The sequence below is a fragment of the Corapipo altera genome, unplaced genomic scaffold (assembly GCF_003945725.1).
Source record: "Corapipo altera isolate COAL_440 unplaced genomic scaffold, ASM394572v1 61281, whole genome shotgun sequence".
Lineage (NCBI taxonomy): Eukaryota > Metazoa > Chordata > Aves > Passeriformes > Pipridae > Corapipo > Corapipo altera.
The window spans coordinates 1490884-1512456 of NW_020884921.1; the positions used below are offsets into that span (position 1 = coordinate 1490884).

Here is a 21573-nt window from a genome sequence, read left to right on the forward strand (position 1 = left end):
AGAGTGCGTGGAGACAAATAACATAATTAGCAAGAAGGTTTGTAGATCCTGTCAGATTTTTGGAGAAGCTTTTTTGATTGATTTCTGCCACAACACAGTGTTCTCTTATGGAAATCTAGAGAGGACTGTTTTTTTCCTTGCAGTGGGGTTTGTATAAAGATCCTTATGTATATCACATGGTTCCAGAAGGGTGTGAGAGTCTGGGTGAGGATCTGCCAGAACAGGATGAAGACCTGATTGATAAAAGTACATCAGTAGCATTATTAGAAAGCTTTCTGTTCTGAATGGGACTGGATAAAGGGATGGGAGGTCTGCTATTCCTATCATCTCGGCAAACATCTGTTAATGGATTCCACCTTCCCTTTACATGTTTTGATCTTCGCCATATATAGATAGCTTTAATTTGAAGTGGAACTTTTGTTTCAGTATAGTACTTGACATTACCCTATTAGTAAGAGGTTTTCAGCCTGTGTTTTCTTCTCAAATGTGGTTGAAGATTCTTGGAAGTGTGTTTCTGAAGTGTTTCCTTTAATAATTTTGAGCAATCTGAGCTGATGAATTGTTTTGTGAGTTAACTCGTGGCCATCTCTTGTCTTTCTGTTTAGATTAGAGGACTTTGCATTTCCTCTTGGAGGAGGTAAATACAACACTGCTTGTAGATGGAGAAATGAGAATGGTCTCAGCCACTTTTGGAAACATAAAATTAGTTCTGCCTCTCTTTAGTAAACTTGATGAGGTTTTAATTACTGACTTCTTTGAGATACTCCAAGAGGGGAAAAAATACTTGCTTTCTGAATCTTAGTTGGCCAATAACCTGGAGTAAAGAGACTTCACTCAGAGCTGCCTGATAAAACACCTCAGTACGTGTTTTCCCTGGAGCGGGTGTACTGCTGTGCCAACAATACTGGCTAAAGGCCAGTTTAGATCACTTAAAATATGCACCATTTCTTCCCATTTTAAATGTGAAAATGTAAACACTTTCTAGCTATGGTGAATGACTGTGGAATGAAACTCGAGAGAGCAGGGGAACAGGGAGGAAAATACACTGGGATAAAAAGGACTTGGTCCATGTGTTTCACTCTCAGACCTGCTTTGCAGACTGCACTTAACAGGCAAGGGTGTGTGGAATGAACAAAGACACTTAACTGCTTCAGCACTTAAATAAAGGAGAAATAAGAAGGAATCTGCTGAAATGCCAGTGGTCAAAGAGGAAAGTTGCATTGTGGTTTTGTTTATTTAACAAGAATACAGTAGGAAAGTTTGCCGAAAGGGAAACAGATTAGCTCATTTTTGCGGTATTGGGTAGAACATGTCAGTGTTGCAGGTTATGAATTTGATTTCATTGCTAGCATGGATTTAAGGTGTACTCACCCATTTAGTTGTCTGCCTCTTTGTACTTACCATCTCCATTATCATGGACTGTGCAGCTAGATTCTTCCCTTCGAATTCAGCTATTTACAGGGTAGACTGCCCCTCTAGACTCTTCTTTTTGTTAAAGGAGAGAAATAGCTGCATCTTATTACAATGTACCTTGGGCCTAAAGAGGCCAGATGAATTGGACTTCAGAAGTTGACATAAAATGTGGAAAAACAGTTCACATAAGGTTATTTGTGTTGTAAAAGTCTAATATTAAGGAGTTCAGTCTGATCTTGACTGTATTATGGATAGTATTAAGTATTTTAGTAATAATAACATGTTTAATAATAATAATACATATAATGTATCAAGTATAGTCCTGGAAACATACACTTTCTGTCAGAAAACTGTAATTGGGCATTATTGTGAAGGCATAGGCTGATATAAGAGGTAACCTTGACAATCCCTTGAGAAGATTCCATTGTCTGTCACCTACACGGTTAAAAAAAACCCATGTACACACAAACGTATATATAAATATATATTACTTTTTACTTACTAAAACTGTAGCTGAAAAAATAGAGATGTCACTGCCCAAATGTGACTTCTGTATTTGTTACTTACACTCTTTTTCATTATCTGCAAGAAATGGCGTATTGTTAACTGATTCAGAGAACAGACACCAATTTGAAAACAATACATTTTTGCAAGTGTGTTAAGTGAATATCTGTTCAGGTGACACATTTTCAAAGAACTAGAGTACAAAAATATATATTTTAACCAATGGTTTAGATAAATGTAAATTCTGCTGGAAGAACTGTTGTTCAGAGAGGCTTTTCCATGTTACAGAGTGGAACTGTGAGGCTGTGCACTGGTTGAAATTATACAGGTATATCATGCTTTGATGTGTATGCAGTTTTTCTTCTTTAAAAAGCTATTTTATTGAAGTTAAATTATTGTAGCGATATGAAAAGGTATAGTTTGCTCTGAATTTATCCTTAGAGAGCCAGCAAATCATTGCTTTTTCTCTGAAATTAGATAGAAGGATCCAGATGGCAGATTTCAAGCCCATCAGGTGTTTAAAATATGCCCCTCAGCTAAAAAGTATTATAGTTAAATCTGTCATGGCCTTTTTATTGCTCTGTGGTACACTTGACAAGTGCAGCCATGAAAGAGAGAAGCTACAAGTAGCCCAGTCAGCCTGAAGTGGAGTAGGTCAGTGGTTGGTTTCTTTAGCTGCCCCAGGGAGTTTAATGGACATACAGACCTGGTTTATGGAATCATTAAATCCATCATAGTATAAGCTCCCATGGAGGCAGTGAATTTGTTCCCATAGTTTCTTCCAGATACTATGGTAGGGATTAGAAAAGTAATGTAAGTGAAACATGGAGGGTAGGAAAAAGGAAACCCTCCCCCCCAACAAAATGAGCATTCCACATCCCTAAGGAGTCATCAGTAATAATAACAGCAATAATAAAATGCATCTCAGCTGGTGCCTTGCACTGCATTTCTCAACTGGCACTCACTCAGAACTGTCACATTAGGCTGAGTGCTGATAATTCATATCCCAGAATCCTGTCATCTGAACAGAGCAACGTCTCCATTGTGTACTTTTGGCAAAGGAGAAGCACTGCTTTGCAAATTTCTTTAGAAAGCAATATGGACATTTCTTTACATCTTGACAAACTGCTGCTAATTATGGAAAAAGAGTAACCTATTTGTGTTCATGTAGTAACTATAAGTACTTGCAGTCAAATCTGCTTTCAGCACAGGGGTGATTATTGCCTGATTAAGAGAAAAAGATATGTCTGGTTTATTTATTTGCATGCATAGGCAGATGTTTTTATAGACTCTGATTTGGGAAGGTTGATGCAGTTTTGGCTTCTTTGCTGCTTCTTGCTTCTTTCTTCAATTAAAAAAACCCCAAACCACTACTAGATATAAAGCAGGTGCTCTCTTTGTTTGTTTATTCAGTAAACTGTAGGGGAAGAGTGCCTATAACTTGATGTTAGCAACAAACTCATTTTGTAAGAGAATAGAGCAAAACCTTTATCCAGAAGGTTGTATGATTGTAGTCCTGCATAATCAGTCTCTGATAGCTCTGGTGAATTGTAAGGGTCATTTTTCAGAGTGAATGTGCATGGCTGGAGTGAAATGAAGTGCCATTAGTGATACCCCTTTTATGAGAATGTTACCCTGGGTACAAGGTCATCCTGAGTTAACTGTGCTCATATTTGAACTCCTCTTGTGATTTCAGATTCCAGAGAGGCGACTACCACATCGATGTCTGCATCAATGACTACCTGGATGTGTTCTGCCCTCACTATGAAGACTCAGTGCCAGAAGATAAGACCGAACGCTATGTTCTGTACATGGTGAACTTTGATGGCTACAGCTCCTGTGATCACACTTCCAAGGGATTCAAGAGGTGGGAGTGTAATCGACCGCATTCCCCAAATGGACCGTTGAAGTTCTCAGAAAAGTTCCAACTCTTCACGCCCTTCTCACTAGGATTTGAGTTCAGGCCAGGCCGGGAATATTTCTACATCTGTGAGTATATAGAGATTTCCCACTGTTGCACAGCAGGTGTAAGAAACCCAGCTAATTTTTCACCTATGTGCTGTGAAAATACAGAGGGCCACGTGGTATAAAATGCAGATGTCTTAGAGCGAACACAGGCTTAAACTGTCCCCAGATACATTAGCTAGGAATGTAGCTAGTGAAAATGAGATTAAATCACAGTTTCTTGTCTCACATGAAATAGCATGTCAACCTGTTTACTGAACCGCAGTTGACATTTAAAGTAAAATGCACTATTACTTTTATTTCAGCACTCTGAGGTGGAGGAGGATTGGGCAAGAAGGGTAGTATGGTAGCTGTCCCCAAATATGAGGAAAACCCATTAATCCTTTGCATATGAAATACCTGGATTTTCTTATTTGCTCTGATGAAATATTCTTGTCTCTGTAGTATTTACGACCCAACGAAAATGAGGTCTGTGCAGTTTTTCACAGTGTGTAGCTAAGTGGCTCCTTTTTTCTACCTTCCTTTTTCCCCTCCAGCTTTTTCATGGATGAGCTGTTTCTCTCAGTGTGGGTGATGGGAGTGCTCTGGGAGCAGGAGGCAAGCAGATGAGAAGGCCTGATCAGGGCTGCTCTGGGCACCCAGAGGATGTGCAGGAGATGGCATATGGGTCTAAGCAAGTAAAAACAGCAGGAGGTTAAAACCAGTGAATTAAGAGAACTGATTCTCTGACTCCACTGAGCAACTCATTTATTTAATGCTCTCAACAAACATCTTATTACATCAACTTGTTTTGTACCTGTATCTGTCACTTGTAACAAGTTTCGACTGCTCCAGCAGTATTTTTTTCTTTTTTTTAGTGTTAGACTACAGAGCTAAAAGCTTTAGACAGACTCTAGATCCCAGTAAATATCGCTTTCATATGTGTAGCTGGCCTTTCTACTGTGAAACAGTCATTCCGGCTCATTTCACCAGAGAAACTGAGTACGTATGATCCCTGTTTTTCAGCCTCGTTTCTTCATCATTGAGATTTTTGTTTTCTCTTTCTTAATCTACAGGGAAATAAGGGTCCTAGTGGATAGTTTTCCATTAATTTCTTTTTCTTCCGTCAAATAAAAACCTTTAGTGAGTGGTGGTTTGTCATCAGAAGAACTGTGCCTTGTTACTGTGCTTCAGCACAATAATATAAAAAATACTAAAAATAATTCAAAAAGCAAATTTTAATTTTATTTAAAACTGTTTTTTTATATAGGCATGCAAAATAATGTAAAAATATTAGAGTTAAGTAGATAATGTTCAAGGTAAATCAATCTCCATTGTGCAGGCCCAGTCCTACTTGTGTCACTTCAGCCAGAGTTCTGGTTGAAGACAGAGTTCTGTCAATCAAAACTCTGATATCAGGCTCCCTTGGAACAGTGGGGGGGTTTTTTGTGTACTTTTTAATTTGTTTTTGTTTTTTTTTCCAATTCATTTCCAGACCTTCTGTAAAATAAGCAGGTATAGTTAGGTTAAGGAATGCAGTCTTTATCATCACAAGGTTGCAATAAAATGTAGCACAGGGTTGGCATAAGTAGGTGCAAGCCTAAAAGAAATAAAAATTGGTCTTTTAAATTTTTAAAAAAGAAAAAAAGATAAATGTTTAATAAAGGTGAAAACCAAACATGAAAGTGAAGGAAAAAATATGAGCAATCTCAGCTTGGACTGTCTAGCTAATAGCTTCATTTTTAGACCATACAAAATCCACTGAACTCTCAAGAAAGACATTATTGAAATACACCCAGGTTGCTTATACCTGTTTTTTCTTATTTGTGGTTAAATTCAATATGTCACTAAAAATCATGTAACATTAATTTAAAAACCTATAAATTTAGTTTAACTGAGTCATTTAACTGCCAACGGCTCCCTTCAAAATAATTGTCCAAAGTGCTTTAAAACTTGAAGAGCTTTATGATATTCAACTGCATTGAGATGGAATTCTTTTTTTTGAAGAAAGGTAAAATAGCAAAAAATTAGCAAAGAGATGTAAGGTATTAGTTTAAACTAAGCTTCATGGTTTAGGCACAAAAAAAAGCGTTTTTCCTTCTTTTCTGTAGTTTAAGTATTTTTTCCTTCATTCTTGACTTTGATGAGAACACTGACACGGCTGACACTGCAACAGTTACAGGGAATCACTGTAAACTAAGTTAGCAGTAATATGTATACTTTCTCAGGGCATGGTTGTCCATCCTGGAATGTTTTTTCTCATAATTTGTACTGAAGAAACAAGCTGGTAAAATGTTGTTTCTTGTTTTCTCATCACAACTGTAGGCAGGTGCTAGTTCAGGCAATGGAGACCACTTTTGTTACCTTTATGTAGCTGCATGTTAAAGAAATTAGTGCTTTGCCATCAAAGGCTTCCTTTCCTTTCTGACTTTTGCCCTCTCTACAGAAAAAATGGAAGGCTGACTATATAGGATCAGTCTGGCACGTTCTATTTAAGGATTACAAAATATGTTGTGTCGTCTGGACCTCTGGAAAGACAGAAATAATAAGTAGCTGGTTAACTTAATTACTGTCTGGTGCTTTGTCATTATTCTTCACTGTTTATCTTTTAAGGATGTGGCTTGCCTCTCTTGCTTTCATTAGTTTCAGCAAATGCAATAATTTGTGAACAGTCACTGTCTGTTTGTGTGAACAGTTCATTTGGAAAATGTCAGTTTTCCTTGTTATGCCATTGCCTTCATATATTGCTCAGATGAACTTGGATCTCCCTTCTTGGCATGTTCATTCTAGGAAAATGCAAGAAAAAAATATCTTGTCTGTCTGATATAAAATTTACATTGAAGAAGTCAATTAACCATTATAGTCATGCAATCAAAAAGTACTGATTAAGTTTACTTTTGAAAGAAGAAAAGCTTATTAAATATTTACAGAGAAATTAACTTTTATTTACTTAGGGTGGGCTGGGGAAAGTAAATAATGTATTATGACCTGAAGTCTCAATTTTTACTTAGTTCTTAGCAGGTGCTCACCACAGGTTAGTGTATGCTAGTGTGAAAACAAACAAAATAATATTACTACTGAAACAGAAGCAAATGGAATATAGAGAAAGCAGAAACTAAATTGTGTCATGGCTGTGATTTTAATGTCCTTTGGAAGGGAACATAAGTTTTGGTATTCGGGTTAATGTGAGGTATGTGCACAGTGAGTTGAACTCAAAAGCAAGGAAGGGAAGAAAGTCCTAAAATGTATAATGTTACTTAATTATATATTTCAAAATGAGTGTATAATTTCCATTATTTTAACTTAATTATGGGTGATTTATTTTTATTAGTGTACTAGGTATTGAATAAAATACCAGTGACAGCTTGGCAAATACATGTCAGGGCTAATGAAATAAAAAAGAGGAAGATGTGGCTAGAACCAGGCTGCTACAGATTACTGCAGAATCCTGACCTCAGTTTCCAAACCATGCTCCTGTGTTGATTTAAGCTAGAGCACATTGCTCTTTTCTTGAAAACAGTGCATCATTGGTGTGGTGTCAAAGGTTGTACCAGTACTAAACTGTAGCATATGTTTTTCCAGTTATTTCATTCAAGAACTTGGTATTGTACGGGATTTATCCTTAAGAAATCCATGGCATTTTTATCATCTTATCCTCCAAGATTTTATAGGTATTGTTTATTTAGGCATTTGATCATTATGAATATTTTCATTTATATACGCTTATACCCTTTTCCTAGAAAGACAGGTAGGTTTACTCTTCTTCACAGTCCTGTTGCTGCTTACCTCTTCTCCACAAGATCCTGAAGATTTTTTCTAGCAGTTAGCAAGCTTTACATGAAATGTATCTAAACATAACTTATGGTTTTTTTCTCCCATTCTGCTTGAGAAAAGAGCTCCTTTGATCTTTTAAAAATACTGTTGTTTTACCTGTGGTTTATTTGCATAACCTCTTTTTGTTAAAGTTTCTTTCTAGTTTTATCTTCTGCATGTGTCTTTCTGATTTTATTTCAAAATGTTTGTGCTGTTTCTTTGTGTCACCTTTGTCTTTGTTGTCACCATTTATATTCATGAAGCTTCTGATTGTCAGTTCAGAAGGCCTTTGGGAAATTGTATTGCTTGTGTCCACATCAAGATAATGTGATTTTATGATTCGAATTTACTTATGGTTATAAATAACTTTTTTTAAGTTGTTCTTATATTTACGATTAAATTAAGAAGCAGTTTGTAAAGTCGTACTTTCAGTTGTACATGTGCTTCTTAATAACATCCAGCCATCCTGTACTCCTTTTCCTCATAGAATGTATTCCCAAGCAACCTGCAATATTACCTGTTGCTTGATTTTTTCTTTGTGTTTGTCCCTCATCATCCTTGTTTCTCTACGCTAATTCCTTCTTTTCCTGAAATTTCTGATTCTGAGGGCTTTTATCAAGTGACATTCCACCCTAACAGTTTTAGCTGCTGCTTCTATGGGAAAACCTGTGATTTGCATTATTTCTAATATTAAATTATCTCTCTTCTGTTCGCTTGTTCCATTTCTGGAAATTGTCTTCACCATGTTCCAAAAACTGTGGAACTGTTTGAAAATCGTGCTATCATTTTTCTCTGACAACTGCCAGGTAGTTGGACCATCCCTCTGCAACCATCTGCGCACCTCTGGAGGGTTCTTTGATTCTAAAGATCTTAAGGAAAAAAAAGTAGTAGAAAAAAGTGTTTGAATACTCCATGTCTACTGCCTATTAATTTTGTAGTTAGCTTATCGTGTTAAGGAGGTCTCTAGCTAAAGTCTTGTTGAGGCAGTAGCTGTCCCTGATGACAGCAAAGCTGAACTTGCTCTCTTCTCCCCCTTCTACCATGTTTTACGGTGCATTTAAGAGTTGAGTGCTTGTTTGTACTCTTATTTTTCTTTAGTCTCTGCTACAATCCTGTCTGTTTCTCTATTCTGTGCAATTTTATGTTTAGTAATCAGGTTAATTTTTGGGAGGGTTACTGGCTTTTTGTCTCAAAACTGTAAGTTGTTATCATCAACTTGCCCTGTGCCTGTTCACTTCTTTCCAGCTGAGATGTTTGTAGCAGAACCTGTACTGAAATGCTTTCTCCATGTGGCCTAACCACTGAATTTCTGTGGATGGGTAAGGACGTGAAAGTACCACTGCTTGCTGCTGGTGGTGGTTGTGTAAGGATTTTTGATTATTAATGAAGAATAATTGGCAGAGTTTAGAAGTCCTAAGTCACTGGGGAGGACTGTACATGTCCATATACAGATCAGCAGTTAGCATAGGAAGGGCAGTGTTCACTTTTTATGGAAATTAACACAGACCTAACAATAGCTTTCCATGACTAGGAATCTGGAATAGCTTCCAGATTGCTAGCTTGGCTCTTATTCTTTTAGGAGTGGTTTCAGTGTAGCAAGAATTAAGAAAGGTGACTTTGGAGAGACAAGGTTGAATAGCCTGTGATACTATATGGGAGAAAACTACAGAGAAATCTTTACACTATAATTTATTAACAGTTACTTGGTATTTTTCATGTGCTCAAAAGAAGAAGGATATTAAACAGCTGCATATAGCTCATTGCCCTTGCTTGAGTACCACCTTAATATTAGTAGATATCAATGTTTTGCATGAATGGGTACAACTCACTGCAAGATGGTTATTTGATTTAGGAATTCTCTACATTTGCTAGAGGTTTAGTTTGATGTAATGGGAGCACAAAACAGAAAGACTGTGAGCTGTAATTTTATCCTCAGAACAGATAAATATAAGTCCCCCCAAAAAACTACACTTCTCTCTCTTTTTATCATCATGTTATAGACCTGGAAATGTTGCTTTTTCAGAACCAATTGGTGTTGTCAGCACAGCAGTTTCTAGTGTTGACTGTAGATCTTTTGGTAGGAGGTTCTCTCTGGGGGTGTAAATACACTGTTTCTCAGGTTTTGAGTCTGACTTGAGGAAATTCCTGCTAGAAAAGGAGATAATGTAAAGAAGACAGCACAGCTACTCAATTGCATCCTGGAGAGTATTAGAATCAATCAAAGGTTACTGTAGACAGTTTTGCTAATGGTTTGGATAGATTACTTAAAATACTTACTTTTTTTGGAGGAAGTTGGTGCTTTTGTTGTTGTATCTCAGCTGGGGGTAGTACGATAATATTTAACTGCTAATATTGTAGAAATTACTTTTTTGGGGGGGAGATTCTGGGGTTGTTTTGATTTGGGTTTTTGTTTTGTTTTGTTTTGTTTTTGTTTGTTTGTTTGTTCGTTTGGTTTGTTTTTTAAATCGTCCAGCACTTAGGATATATGGTTTCTCTATAAACTGTCATGCCATTAAAGAAGAATCTCTTAATCAGCAAACTGACTTTGGCATAAGTGACAAATTATACCATCTTGAAAATTCAAGGAAGGCACAATGAATGTTTTATCTATGCATTTACCCATGTAAATGTATATACACTATCAGTCTGATTTTAAAATTGCCTTTATGTAGAGGAGAACAGTGTCTTCGTGTTCACCAAGGCACCTAATGGTGATCCCTCCTCAGAACATCCTTAGAGTTGCAGGAAAGAAATAAGTTTCTATTTTAATAGCAATACTCTGTATTTCTGAGAATGTCTGTTCTTCTGTTTGTAGCTATGATAAAGACCTGATATCTTTTGCAATTACCTATTGAGTACATTGTGTATCAGCTAGTTCAGGCAGTATGTCATTTTGTACAGACCTAAGTACTACTTGTCTCACAAAGTCCTTAGCTAAATGTGTTTGACTTATTGACCAATACCCATGGTATTTTTTTTCTGCAGAACAAAATAAGACTACCACACACAAAGACAGGTTATTTTGCTTTTTTTCACTGAGCAATTTTATGAAAAAGTCTTTCAGAAAAACCCTCTTTGGGTGTTTTTTTTCCCCTCATATCAGTGACTTACATAATGTAAAAGGCCTGGTTTGGATATTTTTCCATCTTGAATATGTAAATACTGGAATTTGAAATCCTTGGGATAAAGTTTAGCTTTATAGGATTGTATGAACTCTAGAGAAATGAGTAGAGCAGATTAATGGTAAGTCTTGTCGTGACATACTTGGCTTGTACTGGGGACAGTGAACTCTATTTATTCATATTTATTCTTTTATTAGAAGTTGCCAAAATGGTTGATTTAAGTAGCAGATCTTTTTTTCTTTGGAAGTGAAGACAGGATTTGTCTTTCATCGAGTGGAAAAATGCAATCTCTCTTCAATTCAGCAGGTGTTAGTTAATTTAGGTGCTGCTGATGCTTACATTTCCTCATTGTTTCTTGAAGACATGATGTCAGAAGATCACTTTTGGAACTCTCTCTCTGGGCATCCTGGTTCACACCAAAAGCTGAAAAATTAAGATTAACTAAAGAACATTATTGAAGGATGCTGAGAGAATGACAAACATCTTAAGTTTGTTAATTGCAATTTTCTTTTGGATAAACGTTTATTGCCAGGTTCTCCATTAACCTTTTAGTCAAGGTATGATCTGCGTAAACACTGATGCTGCTTTGACAGCAGTGGTATCAGACATACCACTCTACTACGAATCCCGCTTTGATAGCTGGTTTACCAGAATCACTTGATATGTTCTGAATGAAATCAAAGCAATTGAGAGGGTTTGATAAATGTGTACTTTAAAAAATATTTTTTGTGGTAACATTAGACAGACAAGGAAGGTGACTTTTACAGGGCGTTCATGCTTAGCTTAGCGTGTAGATTAAAGGACTGGTTTGTGTTCGAAAGCATCAGAAGGATTAAGTGCTGGTCCTGCTTAAAAGAAAGCAGAAATAATCACTGATGTCTAATAGATTTTGACGTTGGTCGTGTTCTTAGAATCCTCAAAGGGAACGTTAAAAGCTGCTGAATAATTTGGGACTCGGGAGAAATCCATATAAGAAAATGAAGAGAAAATACATGGAAGTGGTGGTCTCTGTTGTTTGAGTTTTTCAAAGGGAATGAATGTCTTTCAGAAAACAAGTTTAAAGAAGATTTGGATTCACATGCTTCAAAAATTCAGATGCCATTAACATCCTGATAGTAGGAAAAACATAAAAGAGAGGTGGTTATACTATATATCTGCATCTTTTAAAGTTATTTAGAGCATATTTTGTAAGGTCTTCACCCCTCCATGAAGACCAGTGACTTGTGTTGCTTTCTAGTGAAGTGCTGATTTTGGACATTAGCAGAAGAAAGGAGTGACCACAGTTGGAAAGATGGATGACAAGGTTTTCTTTCCTCTGTCCTTTTTTTGTTTCTCACCTGTGCTGCTTGACAAAGATCAGTTAATTTTGTAGGAAAATAAAGCGTGTTTTGAGCTTTGTTGTCATCAAATCCCAGGCATTAAAAAGATGGATTGGTTAGACCTTGGATAAAAAACCTTTAAGGAGCATTAGGAACTTGATGAGGCCATATGTGATGCACCTGCCTTAAAACAAATGGTGACTAAATGTTCCATACTGATGACTGTGATTTTTTACATTTGTGATCCTTGTAAAAATCCCATTGCAATTTTCTTAAGGGTAAGTGTTTAAATTTCAGTGTTCTACTGGAAGTACCATTGAATGATTTGCTCACAGCTCTTTAAATCCTGATGGACCATTCATCAGTCCTTTCTTTAAATCAGTTTTGATGTTCAACAGCTGCAACTTAACATCTCTGAGGTGGCTGCACATAGCTGGTGGGTGAAACTCGCTGTAGTGGTACTTCACTGGAATGTTATGAGATTAATAAGGTGAAGCATGTGGATTCCTTGGATGAAAGAACTCATAGAAGTAGAGAGTAATATTAATAATTATCTGAGGACTTAACTCTGTAACAGTGTTCTAATTTGATTTCTGAGCAAACTGAAACCTGTTTAATGAGCTGTTGTATTGGAAGTACACGTTTTGTAACATGGAGCAGGTGCCAACAGAAATGGAAATAGCATAGCAGTGACATTTGGAATAGCAGTGTTGTACTTCACTGCCTCCATGTCATCAGCATGTTAGTCTCCCTGTTCCTCAGACTAACATACCAAGGTAGCACTTTCTCTGGTGATACTGTATGTGTCATGATACAAGCTTGATTATGTATGCATGCCTGCAACCAGTAGACCAAACCCAAACTGCCTCCAGATAAAAATGCTTCCACATGCTGAGCAATTGGCTGATGATCTTGTTTCATAAGTTAATATTCAGCATCTAACTCCATTATTTTCTTAAATACTTGGATTTAAAAGAAGCAGATTTGTTTCTAAGCTACCTAACTCTCTGATATTAGAGGAGGCTTTAAAATAGGAAAAGGTTACAAAATTCCCAATAATTTCTTTTTATTTCCCAGTAATGCATACTATTCAGAGAAGGTGGCCAAAACTCTGGGCGCAAAGTGGCACATGCAGTTATGCTGATTTGCCAAGACAGAAGTATTAAGTTATGTAGAGAATAAGATTTTTTCTCACAGAGTATTCAGAAATACATAGAAGTGCTTTATTCTGAAAAATCTTTTCAGCCTTTTAAATATTTCTACTTTCCCTCAGAAAAGCAGTTGGTCATCCTCAGATCTACATTATTGGCCAAATGAGATTTCTACTGCCTCTAGTCTCCCTGGTTTCCCTTTTAGATCGTAGATATTTAATATTTAAAGTATCAAGTGGTATAGCCAGCTAGATACAGCACTGCTTGAGGGAATTAAGAATGGCTTGAAGGTGTATCAGAATTTCACTTGTGCCATACCTCTGTGCACAAGAGTAACCAGGCTCCTGATGATGGATATGGGGAATAACATTGCTGTTGCTCATCTTCTGGGGGTGAAATGATCTTAATTATTTGAAGGATAATCAGAGTGGCAGTATTTTAATCAATTTAGAGAGCCCTGACAATTCAGTCACAGTGACGTTCAAAATGTGTTCAGGCAAAAGTACACCAGAACAGCTTAGCTAACCTAAATTATATTTTAAGAATTGTGGGTGAGGACATTGTGAAGATACAAGCTCAGATTTGTTCTTAGGTATTTTTTTGACACACCTGTTTTTGGTAATACTGGGTCATTTTCCTTTATCTTAGTGCTTGTAACTGCATGTGGACTGCTTTTCTCTAATATTTCAAGGTTTTTCAAGAGACAGTCAGGTGTGAGGCGTTGAAGAATGTGCTATCCTACAGCATAGAGCTCTGTATTGGGACTGAAGTCAGGATCTGTAGCAGCAGCTGCAGCAGGACTTGCTGTCTGCCTTAAAAGTAGTACCTCTCTTCATGAACCTGGGGACTGTAAAAGAATGCAACATGTCCTGTTGAAGAGGGCTTAGTATTAACACCTCTTTGCTTCTGGCTAGTGATGCAAAGATACGTCATGAATTTGTGTTTCCCCATGAAAATTGGAATGAAGTTATGTGTGTAGTTCTTGTTGGTGATCCATGGAGTTGGGATCTGACTTCCTTAGTTCCTATCTGTAAAGAGGATCAAGAAGAAGAAGGGAAGAATGGCATAATGAAAAGTCCACAGGCACATCAGCAAGGTAGAAAATGCTTTTCTTTCTCAGAGAGAAGTGTAGAAACAAAGCACATGTTTGTTCAAAAATAAAGGTGTGTTCCGGTGAGGATGATGGTGACAGTGTTGTGTACTTCATATGTGAGCAGCTGATATGGGTAGGTTTTTGTTTAGTAATCTCTTTTATCAAATTTTCTAGTATTTCACAAATGTTTTATTTTATTGGTAGTTCAATATAAACAGGTAAATTATAATGCTGCTGGAGTTTCAAATTAATAATCGCACATAAGAATACATTTAAAGTACATTTATAACAAGGCAGAGATACTAATTGTTGAACTAGTTGTCTGCACTAAAACATGCTGCTGACTAGGTATCAGAAACAACAGCCACTTCAGAGATCTCGACAAAATGTGCAACTTTCAGCTTATAATAGAAGTATTAGGTGGCTTTCACTACTGGCACTTTCCCACCATCCTGAGCAGAACAATCAGCCAGCATGGTTAGAAGTTATTGCCAGAGATGGAGTTCCTTGTCTGTAGTTGCTACACTTGTGGTAGCTTTGCTTAGAAACATACACCAGTGCAACGGCATTTTTTTTGTTCGCAGTCCCACTTGAAATACTCAATGGCAGCTCAAGCAAAACTGTGTAAATTAGTCACTGTCACGTTTAGGCATTAAAAGAGGAATTAGCAATTTATGTTAATCACAAATGTTTCTCCAGGTTTTATTAACAAGCAGATTGGCTGCCAAAATCCTTTTTGGAAGACATTTTTTTTCCTCCCAACTGCTACAGAGAACAAAATAGTTATTATGGGCACTTAGATAAAGATTAACAGTTTCAGCAATTCATTTGAGGAGAACTGTATTTTACCACACCAGGTATTCAGCGCGGACCATCAACAACCAGCATGATTTGTTGCCTCCTTGATAAAATTATACAGTGGAGATACAAGATGGTGTAATTCATTTTAAGAACAGAAACAGTTTAATCAACAAAGCAGAATGAGGTTATAAAAAAAACACACCCAAATTTCTTAATTTTTTGGCAAGTCCAAATTTCCAATAGGAGAAGTGAGATGTCCATCTGACTGCTGTTTTAGCACGTTTTGATTCATGCTTTCTTTTTTTTTTGCCCACATCATGCCTTTTTTTTCCTCAAGATGGCTTCATGAGTCCTATTTAGATATCTGGGAAAAAGTAGTACACGTGACCGCTTCCTATTCTGTGTATCTGCAGGTAGTTCTGTGGAATACTGTAGGAGTGGTCCATGAACCCGGTACAGGGTGTGAAGAAATTACTGGAATGATAAGAAAGAGGTGAAAATTAATATTGCAGGATTTAACAGCAATTCAGGCAGACTGTCAACATGATCTTCACACTTTCAATGTGTTTTGGACAGACAAAATCATTTTTCTAGCATACTCCTTTTTGAGCTTATCATGTTCCAAGGCATTAAAGGAGAGACATGCTATATTTTATTCTAGCTATATTTATGGCTAGCTCCCATTTTGCTTCTACTTTTGCATTTTAGCATGGTATAAAATGGAGGAAATCAAAAGGTAAGTGAAAAATCTTATGTTTTCTACAAAGGAGACAAACAAGGGTTGAAGGAGAAAAAAACTCATTATAGAGAGATTAGAAAATTAATTGGTTGGTGGCTCTGACAGTTCCCATTGGATGTCTAAGGATCCTGTGAAAAGAAGGTATAGTCTCAACATAACATTTCTTCCTAATGTTTCTTTCTTTCGTGTAGAGACTCCTCTGAAGCATCATTAGGTTCTAATTATTTTCAGTGAAATATTTCACAAGAAAAGGGCACGATAAAATCAGGAGAGCTAGTGTTATTCTCCTGAGAAACCTCCTCTGGCTAATACTCAAACTGTAATAGGGAAGGCTACTGTTCAACATCAGATGGAAAGAGATTTCTGCAGGGGTGATTCTGCTTCATGGAGGTTTTGGAAATCTTGTGTCATGGAGTTAATGTGCTCTATCTTTCCTCAAAATCAGTACAGGGCAGCCGATGAATACAGTGGGTCTGAGAATTTGATTGTGTTCCTGGCTTAATATAAGCATATGTGAAACTTGCAGTGAATCTGTTACTACTTTTTTTTTTTCCTAAGAATGAAGGTCGTCTTAGAGATACTGTTCTTTCAAAAAGACAAAACATTTCTAATAATGTTTTCTTCTCAACTTACTGAGCTTTTTTCCTATATTTACTGTGTTTGTTTAGCCTGTATGTGCGTAGGGATTTTCTTCTCTTTTATGTCCATATGTATATATATAAATATATAGACATCTATATCCCAATATCCCAGAATGGGTAACGTTGGAAGGGACCACTGTGGGTCATCTGGTCCAACGTCCCTGCTCAAGCAGGGTCATCCCAAAGCACATGGGACAGGATGGAGTCCAGTCAATTCTTGAATATCTCCAAACCTCTCTGGCCAATATTGGTTAGATCTCTGATAAAAAATAATTTTTATGCGTTAATGGCTTTACCTGTTGTGAATATAAAAATGCTAATTTTAACAAACTAAAAATATTCTTAATTTTAACTGCATTGAAAGATATTTTTAATATTAAGTGTCAGCGAAGTGTTTCTTGGGCATTGTATTATAATTTCACTAGATTATCATTCTCCTTCCTCTATGGGATGATCTGACCGGTTGTTCCTTCTTGTCCTTGATGTGGCATAACCATACTCTTATCACTGCACATCGCTTGTGCCTTTGAAAATGAAAATGAGATTAAAGATAAATTCAACCTTACGTGAGTTGGAGACTGCTCATGACACTTCTCAGGGAACAGCAGTATCTTCTGTAAAGTCTTCTCTTTACTTCTCTGTGCTTAATTCCTTTCTTGTAGGTAACTCATGGTAATGGATGTGCACTAAGGAGAGACATTCCCACTGAAATCTCTACTGTTAAAGAAAAAGGCAGAAGGAGCCATTCTCTACAAAATGTGTTCCAGCTTCCATAAGGAAACTTCTCAGAAAGTTTACCACCAAAATCGTTGGGATGCAAAATATAAAATATTCATTTTCCCTGGGATTTTCCCAACTATGTGTCATGCCCTGCTATTGCTGCCTTCTTGATTGAGGGACAGTCACTTTTCCAGGAGCTTTGCAGTAAACTGTAATGATCAGTGTTTGCTGTGATTTGGGGGCGCTGTACAATCTCAAACCCTTGAACCAGTCCCAGCTCAGAAACACCAGCTGCTTGTTCTTACTAGAAACAATAGCATTACTTCTAAACAAATTATATGGGTTAATTTGCAAATCTGATTTTAGATTTTACACAAGTTGTACATCCTTAGAAATTGCCATCTAGGGAGAATATTTCTTAATATGCTAACCTAGCTGAGAATATATATTTCCACCTAGGACGTTTTTCATTTTAGTGAACTCTAGAATATTTTGAGTGAAATATAGTCTTAAACCAAAAATAAGTCTCTTGAGGAACGTGGTGCCACATTGAAGTTATGGTCAGAAAAGGAAGGCAAAATTTTTGGAACTGTATTGACTAGGAGGGTGAGGAACACTGTGCTTTGGAAATCTAAATTAAAGTTACAATTTTGATACTTGTGTGAGTACAGCTGGATTTGCACAAAGATGTATGCCTTTCCATGGAGTGCTTGTGAACAGCATATGGTATTCTGTGTGCTAATATGTACATGTAAATCTGCACTCCACCCTTTTTAAATACAAGGTAAAATTATTAACACATGCACATTCTAAAAAAATACTCCCCAAAAAACAGTAATGAAAGAGACACAAATAAAACAGCAACAGAAAGTCCCATGAAATTGCCGTAGCTTTTGAGCAAATGTATTACAGGCTGAAAAAAGCAGCCCCTGAAATAATAACTTTGAGAGAAGGGGGAGAAAAAGACTAAAAATAGTGGTATGGTTTTTTTCTTTCCCTTTTCATGAAGAAACAGCTTTTTTAATTTACAGACATAAATTCCCACTGGTGGTTTACTTCAGATTCAAAAAGTAAATAGAGACTGTGTATGTGCATTGAACACAAAAAAAATTTAGTGATTTGGTTCACTTTACTGGACTTCTGAAAAAACATTCTGACAACTGTGGATACAGTCTACTTGATCATAGTGGTCTTTTTTGACTTGAGAAAATAACATTGGTTTTGGTGCATCTGCATTTAAGTGGACCCTTTATCTAGGCTTTAGAACACTGATCCAAAATACATCTTAACACACAATTGAAAGAAAACAACAAAACAAAACAAAACAAAATAAAAAACTCCAAGAAAACTCACCGCCTAACCCAAGGGTAGACACAGTTTCTGTATTTTTTTTCTATATAAATTGCACATATGTTTCTTCAACCCTGTTCTTCCTTGGTTCCAGTCCAAAGTAGGTAAAATAAATAGATTTCATATTACAGACCATATGTCAGAAGTGTTTAGCATTCCCAATTAGAGTCATAATTTTAGAAGTACATAGCTGTCACCTCAGTATCCAAGTAGTGGGCTGATTTCTAAAATGCTTTGCACATGAAGTACAGAGTTCTTCTGAAAATGTGATCTCTGTTGTGAATTGTAAACATCTTGAAAGCTTGTCAGTAGGTTCTTTTGAATTATATGTTTGTATTTTTACCAGGATTTTTTGTGTTGTTTGTGGGTTTTTAGTGCAAATACAGTACTATCATCACCTTGAGCCCTATTTCTACTCTCCCATAATCAAGGACTAAGATTGTCTAATATTGTTAGTTGTTCCTTCCTTTCAACACAAAATGCAGTTCTTAGCATAGAAACACATAAAAGAGTCGTAGTGTTAATGTGGATGGAAACTGACTTGAAAGTACAAGATTCCTTTTAAGAAAAAAAAAAGTCTTAAAACTAGGGTTTTAAACATCTGTCTCTCAAGAGTAAGAATCTTCAGCCAGGTAGTGCTTTAATCAGATGGAAACATTTAGATGAAGAGCCCAATAACAGATGGAGCTGGAGAGTTGTCCTGTCTTAGCCTTTTGTTCAAATGCCACCTCCACAGAGATGGTAGTAGTGGGATTTTTACACTTCCTTGGTATGGAGGTACTCCACTGCTTTAACAATGGGATTTCCTATAGGTCTTCTGACATAAATTTTTTAGCAGAACCTTGACATTAAGGTGATGGGATTTTTTTTTTTGTGAGCCTGTAGATGGGTATTTTATCAGCTGTCTTGTCTCAGGTGAGAAAATTTAGAAAAAAAAGTCATTTGAAAACTCCACTATTTTGTGAGCCACTAATGATCTGTGGATACAGCTATATGAAACTCCTTCTCCCTCAAGCAGGCAGGCACAATTTCTGTAATTGGAGTTGATGGAAGCCTGTCTTTACAAGCACCATCACCTTCCATTGGATGACCCACATGTCACTGCTGAGGCTTGGGCTGAAAAGCAGAGCTAATGAAGGAGTTTTCCAGCCCTGGGTGCATCTGTGACACTTGCTCTCCCTGCTGTGCTGCACAGCATACTGGCCATTTGTTGGCAACTTCGTATTTCACACTGCAGGGAATTGAAATGACTGAACAGACAGCAGAAAAGTTTTATTTTCAGTAGAATATGTATCCCTAGACTCTGATTTGGCGTAAAACATCTACTTCATGATCTGTTTCAAGGCCAGTTTCCTTCCTCCAACAAAGGTTATGACTTCAGGCAAGCTGTGCCTTCTCTGGCAGGGGAGAGATTTGCCTGAAGACTCGATTTGGTTAGAATCAGAGCATTCAGCAACAGAAGTCCTTATTTCAATCATTCTGAAAAAGCAGCCAAACACTAAATGTATAAACATATTAAACTGTGAGTAAAGAAGGCCTCTGACTTTTTTTGTATGGGTTTTTATGAGAGGTTGATATAAACAATATCTCTGTGTATGTGTGCATGTGTGGCTAGGAATAAACATTCGTTATTGTTCTGAGGGTGAGAGAAGTGACAGATCCTCTACATGTATTTGCTTAATGATCAGAGTAAGTAAATCTGTCGGTTTCAGCTGCAGTTTGTGCATATTTTCAATTTGGACAGTAAATTGTTGCTATATTGATGTAGTTTCTGTTAAAGTCTTAGGAAATAGGTCCTACATGATGCAGCATTTGGAAATAAATTGATGCATTAAATCTTTTTTTTTGTATTCATGGTGGGGACCTAATTTCAGAGTATTTTGTTTCCTACCAAAAAAAGTCAATTTTTGAAAGACCAATACAGATTTCTTCACGGAAGTGGCTTCTTAATCCACAGTTACAGATCTACAAAAAACCTCCATGTTATATCTTGCAATGACATAGTCGGATTCAACCTTTATTAAAGTGAGTAACCTGTTACCGTCTGTGTACTTCACTGCCATGGATGCACAGTCTTTGCGACATATGGCTGTTTTTCCTCCTCAGAAAAAATCCTCTTTGTAGCTTTAAAAAAATAGTAATTGAATATTTGCATATCTCCAAGGAGCCATGCGGGTTAAACACTGCATTCATCTTCCGCTGTTCTTAGGCTGCTTTTGGTTTAGGAATAAGAACTGTTGCTTTTATGAAGCGCCTTTTCCTATAAAGTCAAAACCTCACAGCAGTGGACAGAAAGCTAGTGCTATAAAGGAGCTAAGTACAGTCTTTAATACAGAAAGCTAGGTTGTAAGTGTTTTTGTTCCTATGGAGCAGATAGATTTGGTTCCATCTGTTCCATATTCATAACAAAGGAGCTTACTTGCAGGAGGACTGACTTCCTGGGAGTAGCATGATAATGATCTTTTCACCACAGATTGAAAGGATCTGAAAATGGTCACTTCTGCTCAGCAGAAAGCAGCCAGCAGTGATAGTGCTTCAGAGCTATTTTTCTCTAGCTCTGTTTCAAGGGCTCTGATGTCCAAGTGGAGACCAGAGACAAACAGCATTCCTCAGGGATCAGTGTTGGGACTGGTGCTGTTTAACGTCTTCATCAGTGACGTGCACAGTGGGATCAGTGCACCCTCAGCAAGTTTGCAGATGACACCTGTGGTTGACAGGCTGGAGGGAAGGGATGTCATCCAGAAGGACCTTGACAGGCCTGGGAAGGGGCCTCTGTGAACCTCATGAATTTCAACAAGACCAAGTGCAAGGTCCTGCACCTGGGTCAGGGCAATCCCAAGCACAGACACAGGCTGGGCAGAGAATGGATTGAGAGCTGCCCTAAGAAGGACTTGGACTTGTTGGTTGACAAGAAGTTCAACATGACCCAGCAATGTGTGCTCAGAAAGCCAGTCGTATCCTGG

At 37.2% G+C, this 21573-nt stretch overlaps 1 protein-coding gene across 5 annotated transcripts in view; it reads left to right on the forward strand.

Annotated features, from left to right (window-relative positions):
- EFNA5 (ephrin A5) overlaps window positions 1-21573 on the forward strand; it is a 214504-nt gene that overhangs the window by 170840 nt on the left and 22091 nt on the right. For all 5 annotated transcript variants that reach the window (XM_027656850.1, XM_027656853.1, XM_027656854.1 and 2 more), the window contains exon 3: window positions 3614-3906. In XM_027656850.1, coding sequence (XP_027512651.1) covers window positions 3614-3906 — 293 coding nt within the window. The remainder of the gene's footprint in view (window positions 1-3613; window positions 3907-21573) is intronic.